This window comes from Sminthopsis crassicaudata, chromosome 3 (assembly GCF_048593235.1).
Source record: "Sminthopsis crassicaudata isolate SCR6 chromosome 3, ASM4859323v1, whole genome shotgun sequence".
NCBI classification, from domain to species: Eukaryota; Metazoa; Chordata; class Mammalia; order Dasyuromorphia; family Dasyuridae; genus Sminthopsis; species Sminthopsis crassicaudata.
Window position 1 is genome coordinate 651,369,538 of NC_133619.1, and position 11,547 is coordinate 651,381,084.

General features: G+C 63.7%; 2 protein-coding genes across 6 annotated transcripts; both read right to left on the reverse strand.

Moving 5' to 3' along the window:
• Positions 1–39: 39 nt before the first annotated feature.
• DBP (D-box binding PAR bZIP transcription factor) lies at positions 40–3,738 on the reverse strand. The gene is made up of 4 exons (XM_074307392.1): positions 3,240–3,738; positions 2,033–2,449; positions 1,099–1,310; positions 40–827 (listed from the first exon to the last, which is right to left on the reverse strand). The coding sequence occupies exons 1-4, from the start codon at positions 3,367–3,369 to the stop codon at positions 612–614; spliced, it is 975 nt and encodes a 324-aa protein (XP_074163493.1). The 5' UTR covers positions 3,370–3,738; the 3' UTR covers positions 40–611.
• Positions 3,739–4,381: 643 nt separating this feature from the next.
• Positions 4,382–10,313, reverse strand: CA11 (carbonic anhydrase 11). 5 transcript variants are annotated; one of them, XM_074307386.1, is made up of 9 exons: positions 10,038–10,312; positions 9,720–9,794; positions 8,651–8,793; positions 7,972–8,157; positions 7,684–7,797; positions 5,757–5,829; positions 5,496–5,650; positions 5,045–5,210; positions 4,382–4,478 (listed from the first exon to the last, which is right to left on the reverse strand). In XM_074307386.1, the coding sequence occupies exons 1-9, from the start codon at positions 10,102–10,104 to the stop codon at positions 4,462–4,464; spliced, it is 996 nt and encodes a 331-aa protein (XP_074163487.1). In that variant the 5' UTR covers positions 10,105–10,312; the 3' UTR covers positions 4,382–4,461. The 5 variants fall into 5 exon arrangements, with proteins under 5 accessions (XP_074163487.1, XP_074163488.1, XP_074163490.1 ...); XM_074307387.1 differs by having other exon boundaries at positions 7,702–7,797; positions 10,038–10,308; XM_074307389.1 differs by lacking the exon at positions 7,972–8,157 and having other exon boundaries at positions 10,038–10,313.
• Between the last annotated feature and the right edge of the window lie 1,234 nt (positions 10,314–11,547).

Below are 11,547 nucleotides of genomic sequence, written 5' to 3' on the forward strand. Positions count from 1 at the left end.
CCGGGGTCCCGAAGTTCCAGCCCCCCATGCAGCAGATGCTCAGCGTCTCATGGTTTATTGGAGTTATTCAGTTGGAGAGGGCCAGGGAGCAAAGGAATGGGAAGGGGGCCCCCCCAACTCCCGTGTCCTCCCCCCACTCGTCTCAGAGGAGGAGGAGGGGTCTGTACTTCTTTTTTCTTAAAAAATATATATATATAGATAGATAGATTTATCATCATCTCAGCACCGTGCCCTACTGATCCCTCCCCCTCGAGGAGCCCAGACAGCCCATCCCCAGCCATACTAGTGGGCAGGCAGGGGGCAGAGTTCAAGGGAGAGTAACAGGGCTGCCACAAGACAATCCCCTGGGCCTGGCCCCTCAGTCCTGGCCAGGGAGGAGGGGGTGTCTAGCAGCCCGGGGGAGGCCCAAGTCTGCCCAGGGCCACAGTGTTCCTGGGAAGAGCCTGCTGGTCCCAGTATGCCAAGAACTTGGGGCGAGGGGCCCAGGGCCTCCCCGAAGGAGAATGTTCTGGGGGTGGAGGTGGGAGCTGGCAGCCAGTCGGGACCAGGAGGCAGCGTCCGGAAACAGGGAGGCCGGGGTGGGGCCTGGGCGAGCTGGGGAGGTGACCGTGTCACAGGGCCCCGTGCTGGGCCTGGTAGCGCGACAGCACGGCGCGGTAGTGGGAGAGCTCCTGGCGAACGGCGACCACCTCCTGTCTGAGCAGGGCATTCTCCTTCTCCAGGAAGGCCGCCCGCACCGAGATCTGGTTCTCCTTCAGCCGCCGCGCGTCCCGCGAGCGCTTGGCTGCCTCGTTGTTCTTGTAGCGCCGGCTCCAGTACTTCTCGTCCTGGGGAGGCAGGCGGGCGGGGTTGGGGGTGCGGAGGAGGCCGGCTCAGGCCATCCCACAGAGCTCCCGGCTGGCCGGCAGCCCAAAGCTTGGTGAGACTCGGCTGGCGGCCGACCAACGAGAAGGGCAGCGGCACTGCGCCAGGGGTCCTTTTTACTGACAAGGGAACCGAGGCCCAGGGAGGGGAAGGGCTGGCCTGACACCAGGTAGTCCCCAAAGCCCCAAACCCCCTGGGGTACAGCAATGCTGCTTCCCCCCAAGGCAGGCTCACCTTCTGCTCCTCCGGGACCTGAATCTTCCGAGCCTTCTTCATGATGGGCTGCGGCTTCAGCTCCTCCTCAGAGAAGCGGTGCTTCCGGGGGTCAAAGGTGTCCTGGCCTGGGACGCTGGACAGGGCCAGGTCGGCTGGGTCGGGGTCAAAAGTCATCAGCACCTCTACCGACTCTGGGTCCACCGGGCTGGGGGTGTCCCGGGAGGCCGGGCCTGAGCAAGAATGAGGAGGGGCAGAGTGAGCAATGTGGGGGGTCCCCTCTCTCCCAGCTCCTCAGGGGGGGCCTGACTCTGGGGTCACCGCATCCATTCCCTGTCTCCTCCTTCCCCCGCACCCCACGGGCCAGTGGTCAGTGATGGGGCGAGAGAAGTCCGTCCGGCAGTCTAGCCAGCAGCCCCCCTGCTGCTTCCCCAGACCCGTCCCAGGGGCCTGGGAGAGAGAACAGAAAAGGCCGGACCTAGAGAGCCTCCCCACTAGGAAGAGGGAGGCGCATGCGCACAAGCTTCCCTCCACCGGCAGGGGCCAGCCGAGGACAAGGCTGATGGGGAGGGTGGGGTGGGGGAGGAGTCACGTGTCTAGCCATCCTCCGCTCCCGCCCCCGCCGCACGTGACCGCGCCGCTCGGGGCTGCCTGCCCTGGGGAATGGGGAGGGGCTCACGTGGGCCCAGAGTGTGAAGCTGCGGCCCCGGGCGGGGCCTGGCCAGGGAGGACAGAAAAGACTTGCCGGGCCGAGGTACTCCAGTTCCCGGCAGGCCCCACGGCAGAAACTCGGGCGAAGAGTGAGCGGCCTATCCTAAGGGCTGCTGGGAGCTGTAGTTCAAATATGGCCTGGCCCAGACCCCACAAGAGGGGCTGGCAGATGGGCCGCCCCCTCGGGGATCTTGCCATCCCCGGGGCCCGTATCTCCCCTCTCCTTTCCCTCACCCTGGCGCACCTGCGCGCTGGGAGCCCGAGCCACCTGCGCCTGGGGCCCGGGGGCCCAGTACGTGTCCCCCCGAGGACAGCCGTGGAGAGGCCGGCGTGGGCGTTGGCACTGGGGAAGAAGAACTGGACGGGGCCGGGGACGAGGAGCCCGAGGAACAGGACGGGTCGGCGGCGTTAGGGGCAGGGGCTGCACGGGGCGGCGGCGGCCCAGGGTCGGGAGGGCTGGGCGGCAGCCCGTGCTCCAGCAGAAAGGCGTCCAGGTCTACGTCGTCCACGTCGCCGAAGGGCAGCGGCCGCTCCCACAGCAGCGAGGCCAGCAGAGCTCCGGGGCCCGGGCCCGAACGGGGCCGGCCCGAGACCCCTAAAAGGCCGCCCACCTCCTCGCTGCCGCCGGCCGCCGCCTTGCGCTCCTTGTCCTTTAGGAGACCTGGCGAAGAGACGGACAAGACGGGGCGGACGGGGGGGGGGGGGGGGGGGGGGGAGGTGGGGGGGGGAAGAAGGGGGCGGGGCGCAGCGCGGCACAGGGACAGCAAGTCACACGCAGACCAGGGCAGCGAGTCACGGACAAGCGCAAAGTGGGGCACACGCAGAGAGGGACAGTGAGATGCAGAGCGAGGCGCGCAGGGAGAGCCGGAGGGGGGAGGGAGCAGAACCATTAGACAAACGCAGGGGGTGCAGAGAGGGCCGGGCAGCGCCCGCGAGACGGGGATTCAGGAAAGGACCGAGGGACAGCCCCGGGGGAGGATCCATGGGGCGTCCAGCCCGAAACAGTGGTGCAGGAAAGGAGTGAGGCGGCACAGAGGGGCCGGGCGGGAGAGTCAGTTGGGATCCGTGCGGGGACACAGCAGCAGTCCGGAGAGGGGACGGCCACGGAGGGCCACCGAGAGGCCGCGGCGCGGGGCAGGGAACGACACGGGAGGGAGACACGCAGGGAAGGCAAGGGCAGGGTCAGCGACTTCTGACCTAGACTGCCCTGGGCTCTTCCCACCCATCCCCACGGCCCGGGCTTTCCTCTTTGCGCCCCCCAAGGGGTACGAACCGGCGGGCTGGGCCAGGAGAGGGCTCCGCCCCGTCTTGGGCCCGCGGCCCCATGTGACCCCTGGAAGCCCCGCCCCGGCCCGTGTCCGAGCCTTGTGAGCTCCCGACCCCCGCCCGCCCATAGCCGCTGGGGTCCCGGGGGAGAAGGGGACGCCTGGGTCCCGCCGCGGGACACTCACAACTGGCCGGCGGCTCCTTGGTCTTCCCGGGCCCCTGCAGGAGGCTTCGCAGGCCGTGCAGCGCCGCGCCTCCCGCCGGGCCGCCCAGCAGCTGTGGGGCCGGGGACCTGTCGCTCGAGGGCCTCGCCATCCCCCGGGGGCTGGGGGCCGTCACCGGCGCATGGGCGACGAGGCTGCACCTTTGGAGACTTCGGGCTAGCAGTTGCCGCGGTGCCCCGGGACAGAGACCCTTGCTAACCCCGGCTCGCCTATGCGTAGGAGCCAGGCGTCCGTGGCAGCCCGCAGACCCCCGGATGGGCCGGGCGAGCGCCTGTCTGCAAGGGGCCCTGGCGAGGCCAGGTGCCGGTGGGCGAGCGGGCAGCGGCGGGCGCCCTGCGCTTTAAAGCCCGCGAGCCTGAGCTCGTGCACATCGGAGGCGCTTGGCAAGCCTGCACGGGGGAGGCGTGTGTGTATGTGTGTCTGTCGGAGTGTGCAACGGGGATGGAGGCTGGCCGAGAAGCAGGCGGAGCCAAAGGCGCAGCAAACTTCTTTGGATGCAAAATAAAAAAAAAGCAGGCTGGGGGAGGGAGCGGGGTGTGGATTGGTGCAGGCCCCACGGCGGCCTCTCCGCCTGCTCCAACCCCGCTCGCCCCTCCTTCTCCTGGCCTGGCCTCGCCTCGTGCCTCGTGGCTCCTCCTCCCCGCCCGCTCGCCCTGCCTTCCCCAGCTCCATATTCACCGGCCAATCAGGGCGCGGGCTGGGGGAATGACCGACCAATGGGAATGCTTCTGCCTCGAGCCTGCTCTCTGGCTCCCTTTCATGTCTCCCCCCCAGCGCGTGGCGGGGAGGGAGCGGGGCGGAGCCCTGACCTAGATTCCTCCAATGAGGATGGGCGCTGTGACCCAGATGGGGGACAATGGGGCGGGGCGGGAGGTGGGATGGGGGGAGCACGTGGCCCTGCGCGTGCCACCCGCCAAATCCTGAGGACCGGAGGGAGGTTGCAATTTGTGAGAGGCGGGGGAGTTGTTAAAGGGGCCGTGACCGGGTTGGGGAGCGGAGCCCCTAACCCTTCGGCCTACGGAGAGGGTTGCGTCATCCTTCTACCATTCCCCATATACCCTCTTTCCCCAAGCCCTTGGACCCGCTTCTCTGACTACACAAAAACGTGTTCTGTCTCTTTAATAGATTTAGCTTTTGCGGGGTGGGGTGGGGGTGGGGGTGGGGAAGGCAAGCAGTCCTCTTCTCAGCGGGTACCGTCCACTGCAAGAAAAAAAGGGGTGGGGGAGGAGGTAAGGTCCGGGCAGAATGGAGCCTACCACTGAAATCAGGAGGGGGAAATGGTTTGTACCACTGGCCTGTATCGGGCACGGAACTAACCTGGTCCCTAGAGTGCACAGGATGTACCATTGTTTATTACTGCGAGGAAGTGGGACCTTACCACGCTGAGGGGGGAATGGTGTCTTGAGTGGACTGTACCAAGTCTCTTTGGAAGGAGAGAACGTTGGGAGCAGGCTGCTGATAGTTCCTAAACTTCCGTGGGGTTGGTGAGGAAGGTTTCCCGGGACGTCCTGATTCTAAGGGGCAGATCTTGAACCAGGGTACCCAAATGCCAGGATCACTCCAGACCTTAGGTTGAACCCAGAATGGGTGAAAGAGGAAAGAACTACAAATCCCAGGAGGGCTCGCGGCCGATGATTAGCAAGCTTCCTACGTTTCAGCTCCGGAGTCTCTTGGGACTTGTAGTTTTTCAGCGCACTTTCTAGCCCTGGGTTTGGGATAGAAGGGGGCAGGGGGAGGGTGTCGCGGCTCGTGGGTCTAGGGCGTACCGTGCAGTCGGTAGTTGGGGCCCCGGCAGCGCCTCTCCGGGTGTCGCGGGTCCCGGTTCCCACGGAGAGCGCGATGGGCCAGGGGCTGCAGGGGCCGCCCGTTGCCGCTGAGGCTCTGGAAGATTTGGGACGGCGGGTTCTGGCTCAGGAGCCGCAAAGAGTGCATCTAGGACAGAGGACCAGAGAGAACTTAGGTGCCGAGGGCAAGAGCTAGAGGGTGCTTAGAGATTGCTGTCAGAGCTCCAGGAAAAGTTCGGGAAGGACCAGAAAGTCAGCGCGCAAAGCCGGGACTGAGCTGGGCACAAGGTGTTCCAGGGCAAAGGCTTAGAAGTCCCCAGGTCCAACCCGGTTATGTCATAGCGCACGCCCCCCCCCCCAGCCCCATCCCCTCTAGTACTCCACTCTAATCCCTGGTTGCTGAGGACGCAGGAGGAGGAGGGGGAGGGAGCACCTGCAGGGAGGTGACATTGAGGGCGCGGTCGATGAGAATCCAGGTGACGGTCTCCGAGCAGGGCGGGGTGCTCAGCGAGCCCTGGTAGGTGATAAAGCCGAAAGATTCGGGGAACAGCTGCTCCAGGTTCAGGTCCTGCACGAAGTAGGCGTCATCTGCCAGACAGGCCCCGTGGGGATGAGAAGGAGCCTGGCCGGCCGCCCCTTTCTCTGCAAGCCGGGGTCCCTCCCCAGCCCCAGGCACCGGCCATGGGCCACTCACTTTTGTAGGAGATCCGGGTGATGGTATCTCTGTTAAGGAGGCGGCTCAGGAAGGGGTTGGAATTGGCAGCGACCTGGGTGGAATGCCAAGGATGACAAGGACGCGGAGAAAGGCTGGCAATGGAGGCTCAGCCCGGGACCTAGCAGGAAGGCCTTCTCCTGGGGCCCAACCCAAGTCATTGGCCCCTCGATCAAGCAAAGGGTCAGAGAAGCCAGTCCAAGAAGAAGCTTTCAAGGCCTTTGGGGGGGCCCATCTCTGCCCCTCCTCCCTGGGGGGCCACCCCAAGCCCTTCCCCCCTCTGGGCTCCTTTCTGAGTCTGTATAACAAGGGGGGTGGATTACATGGCTGCCAAGGTCCCTTCCGGCTCTAAACCCTTTCATTCGAATCTTCTAGCCTTTGCCCTCCTCCTCCTCCTCACTGGCTGTGGCAGGGACATCTCTCTGAGAGAGGAAGGCTTTCTGTGTGTACCTCAGGCCTTCATCTGCACCCCACACTGCGGTCTCTCCCTCTTTCAGCCTTTAAAATCCTCCTACTGCCCCATTCCCATGAGTCTCCTCTTGCTTGGACTAAACCTTCAAACCAGGTTCTGAGCATTGAGGGAGGGGTCCAGTGGGAGGTTCTGAGCAGAGGGAAGGATGGGTTAGGGGATGGGACCAGGGCCTCTGAGTGGAGGCAGGGGCTAAGGGAAGAGAGCAGGGCTTTTGGCAGGTGCTGGAAATTGAGGGGATAAAGGAGCAGGGCAGCCACCTAGAACTTGATAGAATGGATTCCCAACAGATCCGTATCCACACTTCTTGGGCTGACCAAGCTCCAACCCCTGTCCCTTCTGTTTCCTGACTCAAGTTCATTCTCTCCTATCTGGATAATAATATTATAATAACGATAGTTGGGATTTATATAGCATTGATATGCCGGGAATTTCGCTAATTGCTTTACAGGCATTATCTCATTTGATTCCCACAACAGCCCTGGGGGAGCGGACTGCTCTTCTTATTCCCATTTTACTTATGAGAACACGGACCCAGAGGTGATATGACTTGCCCAGGATGTCTCAGCTAGAAAGAGTCTGAGGCTGGTTCCGAATTCAAGTCTGTTGGCCCAGAACCCAGGCTTCCACGCACCGCCTAGGACTTTCCCAACAAAGGGCTCCCCATGGCTCCAGCCTTATCTCGGCTAACCCTTGGCCACCCTTTCTATGCTTGAGTCCGATTGGATGGCTCTCTGCCCAGCACCTCCAGCGGTGCTCTTTAGCCTCTGAGGCTTTTCGTGGAGCCTTCTCAGTAGCTAATGCGCCCTGCCCCTTCCTTTGGACACCTTCCCCAATCTGCCAAGCTCCACCTTTGCAGCTTCTTCAAAGACTTTCGAGGGGAAGAGGGGCTGGATGTGCACCAATTTCAGGTGGGATTTCGTGTCAAGCATCCTCCGTGGAGCTTCAAGCTTTCTGAGGGAGGGTCCCACATCTCAGAATGCTGGGGTTCCCTGCCATTGCTTTCCCCAGAAGCCAGCACAGCCTGCTCTTTCACGGCTGTTCAATTGATGGAGGACTTTCAAGGTGCATTTAAATCAACTGATGAGATGTGCAGAGAAGGGTCGGGATACCTGGCCTTGGAGATGGCCAGAAAGCACCAGGGACACCTCTCCAAGGGAGTGTCAGGAATCAGGTACAGGGGCAGGGGATGCCTCAGAGGGACCCGGAGCCCAATCTCCAGTCCTCCTAAGAGCACAGCCGTTCCCACAGCCCTCCCCTGCGTGTAGCATTTCCTATCGTCCTCAGGTCCATGCACCGGTGCCCCCTTCTTCTCAGGTACCCAGGTATTTCCCCCTTTGGGTCCCTCAAGGATTTAGCCATCCTTTCTCCCAGCTTCTTAGCTCTCTACCCCTTGAGGACCCGTGAGTCTGTCCACCAGCCCCTTGCCACTTCTGATACCTGGGTATCTGAACTCACGTTCACAAAAAGCGCCAGGACAGCCAGTCCGTTGGGACCCCGTGAGGCTGCGCTCAGATTCCCGTAGAGTTCTTGGTTAAAGTGGATTAGCTGCACCTGGAGGGAGGGAGCAGACAGAGAGGGGCAGCATGGGGGCAGGGCCTGGGGGGGCAGAGACCTCAGCGCCCAGAGAAGTGTGTGGATGGGGTTGGCAGCAGGCCAAGGGGGGGTCAGGGTGACATCGAAGGCCGGAGGATGGCCAGGCCCTGCTGGCACCGAGGGGGCCATCACCTCTGCTGAGAAGCTCTCATGGTTGATCTGGTGCTCGGAGCCGGCCCCATCGCGAGCCCCGAAGAGCAGCCGGAGCTCGCTGAGCCGGTGGCTGTAGAGCAGCGGCCCCCCAGACACGTTGACCACAGGCCTAGAGGCTGGCAGGAAGGAGACGTGGCGGCCAGTGTTGTACAGAGTCCCTCGGAGCTGAGGTGGAGAGAGCTGGTCATGGAGAGCGCCGGGGACTGAGAACTCCAGCCCCGCCTCCTCCAACCTGCCCAGGACTTCTGGGGGCAGAGAGCGGGCTATCGGGCCGGGCTGGTTTCTCTGCCCAGAATCCTCCGCAAGAGCAAGCCAGGGGATTGGAGGCAGCGGCCCAGGAACCAGCTGGGGGGCTGCAGGACCCCGGCCAGCGAGGGCCCCTTCCACGACCCCACGCCTGGCTCTGGATGCCGGGCACGAGTCTCAGCCGTCCCTGCAGGCCTCCGCTTTCTGGCCCCAGCCCAGGCCACCCTTCCCGAGCCAGGACTGTTTCCAGGATGCCCCCCCCCCCAGGCCTGGGGATCTGGGACCCAACAGTCGGCGGGCCCAGACTTCTCCCAGAGGGCCCTGGAAAACAGAGCTGGGCGGAGGGGCCTGGAATGGGCGGGGCTGGGGAGGGGCGGCTGGGGCCCCGCGCTGCCAGGGCTCGGCTCCTCACCTTCTCCCCGCCGGTGCTGAGCCGCAGAGGAGGCAGGAAGGGGTCGTAGAGCACCCTCTTCAGCTCCACGTCTACGGGGCTCTGGCGCTTCCCCACCGCACACAGGCTCCAGGCTGCGTTCACCAGGCCCCAGAAGGGCGGCCCTGGGGGGGAGGGGGCAGAGGTGGAGGCAGGAGAAGGGGTCAACTACTAAGGGAAAGGAGGGCTTTTGTGGTGCATGAGAATCAAGGGATGCCCGATTCTTTGAGGGGGTAAAAGCTGGGGGAAGGAGACTCCTGGGTCCTTGTCGCCGTCAGGGGCGGAAGGAGGGAATCCTTGAGTTCCTGAGAGTTTGTCAGGCCCCTTTATTCCCTCCCCCCCCATCTCCCCTTTCCCCTCCCGAGTCACCCAGCAAGAAAACTACAACTCCCAGCAGACATCACGGGAGCTAGCGTGTCTCCTGGTGGCTCCTCGGCCCCAGTGCCTTATGGGGCTTGTAGTTTCCTTGGCCTGACGGCAGACCGTTTGAAGGGTCTTGGGACTGCTGGGGGCCGAGGGGGAGGGGTGGAGATCTGGGTCCCCGGGAATGGAACCTGGGAGCGAGGCTGGCGCGTCGCCCGCCCCCGCGCTTGGCTTCCACTCTCGCCCACTCACTACTTCAGATGCGCATCTATAATGGCTCCTTCTGGAGGGGAGCTGGGGGAGGGGCTGCTGGGGTCCCGAGGGAGAGAGAGGAGGATGCCGGGAGGGATCCGGGGGAGCACAGGCCCGGGGCTTGGGACGAGAGGGAACGCCTGGGTTCCCGGGAGAAATGGGAGTCTGGGAGAGGACTCCCTGGGGGAGGGGCGCGAAGGGGGAAGGCTGGGCGCAGAGTGGGCTACATTTCGGACGGGGAGCAGGCGGTCAGAGTAGTCGCCGTCCCGAGGGGCTGGGGAAGGGAGCTCTTGGCTGCTGAGGGGCAGGGTGAGGTCGGAGCCCCGAGGGACGGAAGCGATCGGAGCGCTAGCTGAAAGGGGATGCCTTCGGATCCCGGAGGGGGCGGGGTTGCGGGGGGCGGGGGCGCGACGCGGGGGCCCCCACCGGGGCGCACCTGGGACGAAGCTTCCCTGGAGATTATCCTTGTAGGTCCACCAGTCCTCGGGGGCCGGCGCCGGGCCGATGTGAGCTGGGAGAGCAGTGGGCAGTGGGCAGAGCGAATGCCGCAGCCCACCTGGGCCGCCCGGGGCTGTGCTCTCACCTGCCTGCCCCCAGGGCCCCGGCCCCCCGGAAGTGGCCTCCCGCCTCCGCCCGGCCCGGGGTCCCCCGGGGGCCGGGAGTTCTCATCCTCTGCGGGAATCCGGGCGGCTTTTCTCTAACTCTCCGCTGCCCCGCGGGGCCCCCTCCCGCTCTCCCGGCCCGGGACGCTTACCTGCAGCCCCTAAGGCAGCCCCGAGGAGCAGGGCCCGGGGGGGACTGAGGCGGACTGGGCCCCCCATCGCACACGTCCCGGCGGCCCGGCCTTCGGGGTCTCTTCTCCCGCCCGCCCGCTTCCTGGCCGCCCCTCCTCTGGCTCTCAGGGAAGGGTCTCTCCCTCTGGCTCTGGCTCTCTCCCGCTGTTCGGTGGGAGATAATCTTCCAACGCTCCCCTCCCCACCCCGGCAAGGGCCCAAGTGCCCCAGGAGTGCGGGGTGCCCCGCTCTGAGCCTGTCCCTCCCCTTCCCCAGCCTCTCTCCTTCCTCCCCGGCCTCTTCCCTCTCTGTAACTACCTCCCCTCTCTGCCTTCTCTTCCCTGTGTCGGTCTCTCACTCCTTCCTGCTCTGAGTCTGCTCCCTCTCTGTCTTTTTTCTTCCTCAGTTCATTCCTTCTTTTTAAACCTCAGATTCTCCTCTCCCTTCTCTCTCTGTCTCTCTGTCTCTCTGTCTCTGTCTCTCTCTGTCTCTCTCTCTCCCTTCTCTCTGTCTCTCTGTCTCTGTCTCTCTCTGTCTCTCTCTGTCTCTCCCCCCCCCCCCTCTCTCTCTCTCTCCCCCTCTCCCCTCAGGATGTTTCCCCCTTTTACCTGCACCACTATTGCCACTACTCTGCTCTACCTCTGCCTCTCTTCCCTCCCTGTCCAGCGCTCTCCCCACCTCTTATTTTTCTCCCCCTCTCTCTACCTTCATCTCTCCATCCTACCTTCCCCACCTTCTCTCTGGATCCTCTCTCCCTCTCCTCCCCCCTCCCCTCTCTCTGCCCCCTCCCTTTCTCCCCTGCTTCTCTCTCCCTCCTCCTCCCTCTCCACTCTCTTTGCCCCTCCTCTCCCCTGTTTCTCTCTCCAGTTTCTTGCTTCTCCCTCCCTCCCCCCTTCTTTCTCTGTGCCTCTCTTGGGTTTTGGAGGTGGGGGCGTACGTGGAGGAACCGGGCAAATAGGGAGAGGAGGGTCCCCAGTTCAAGCTGCACTGGGGGGGAGGAGTGGTCCAGACACCTGGGGCCCCATCCTGGCAGTTCCCATTCTCTGCAGGAGGAGAGGGGAGGGGGAGGGGGAGCCTTAAGGTGGATCGGGAAGAATCCTTATCTTTCCTGGGCCTAGCTCTTGCCCTCCTCCCACCCACCTTCCCCCCTAAAACCTCCGGATCTTCTCAGGCAGCATCAGGCCAGCCCCTTAATCAACTCTTCCCCCTCCTCTCCCCATCCTGCGCCTGGGGCTGCCTTAATGGAGCTTGGGGATCCTCTTGGGGAAAGTCTGGCTGTAATGAGTAGAACAAACCACCAGAGGGAGTCAAAGACCCTAAAAATGGAGGTTGGGGGCCGCCATTGGGACACCACTGATCTCTAAAGCCAGAGACAGAAAAGAGAGACTGGGAAAGGAAGCAAAGAAAGCAAGAGAGAGAAAAGCTATACGCGTACAGTAATCAAGGCAGAGCAGGAGAGAGGAAAACAATGAGACACGGGAGAGACAGCTT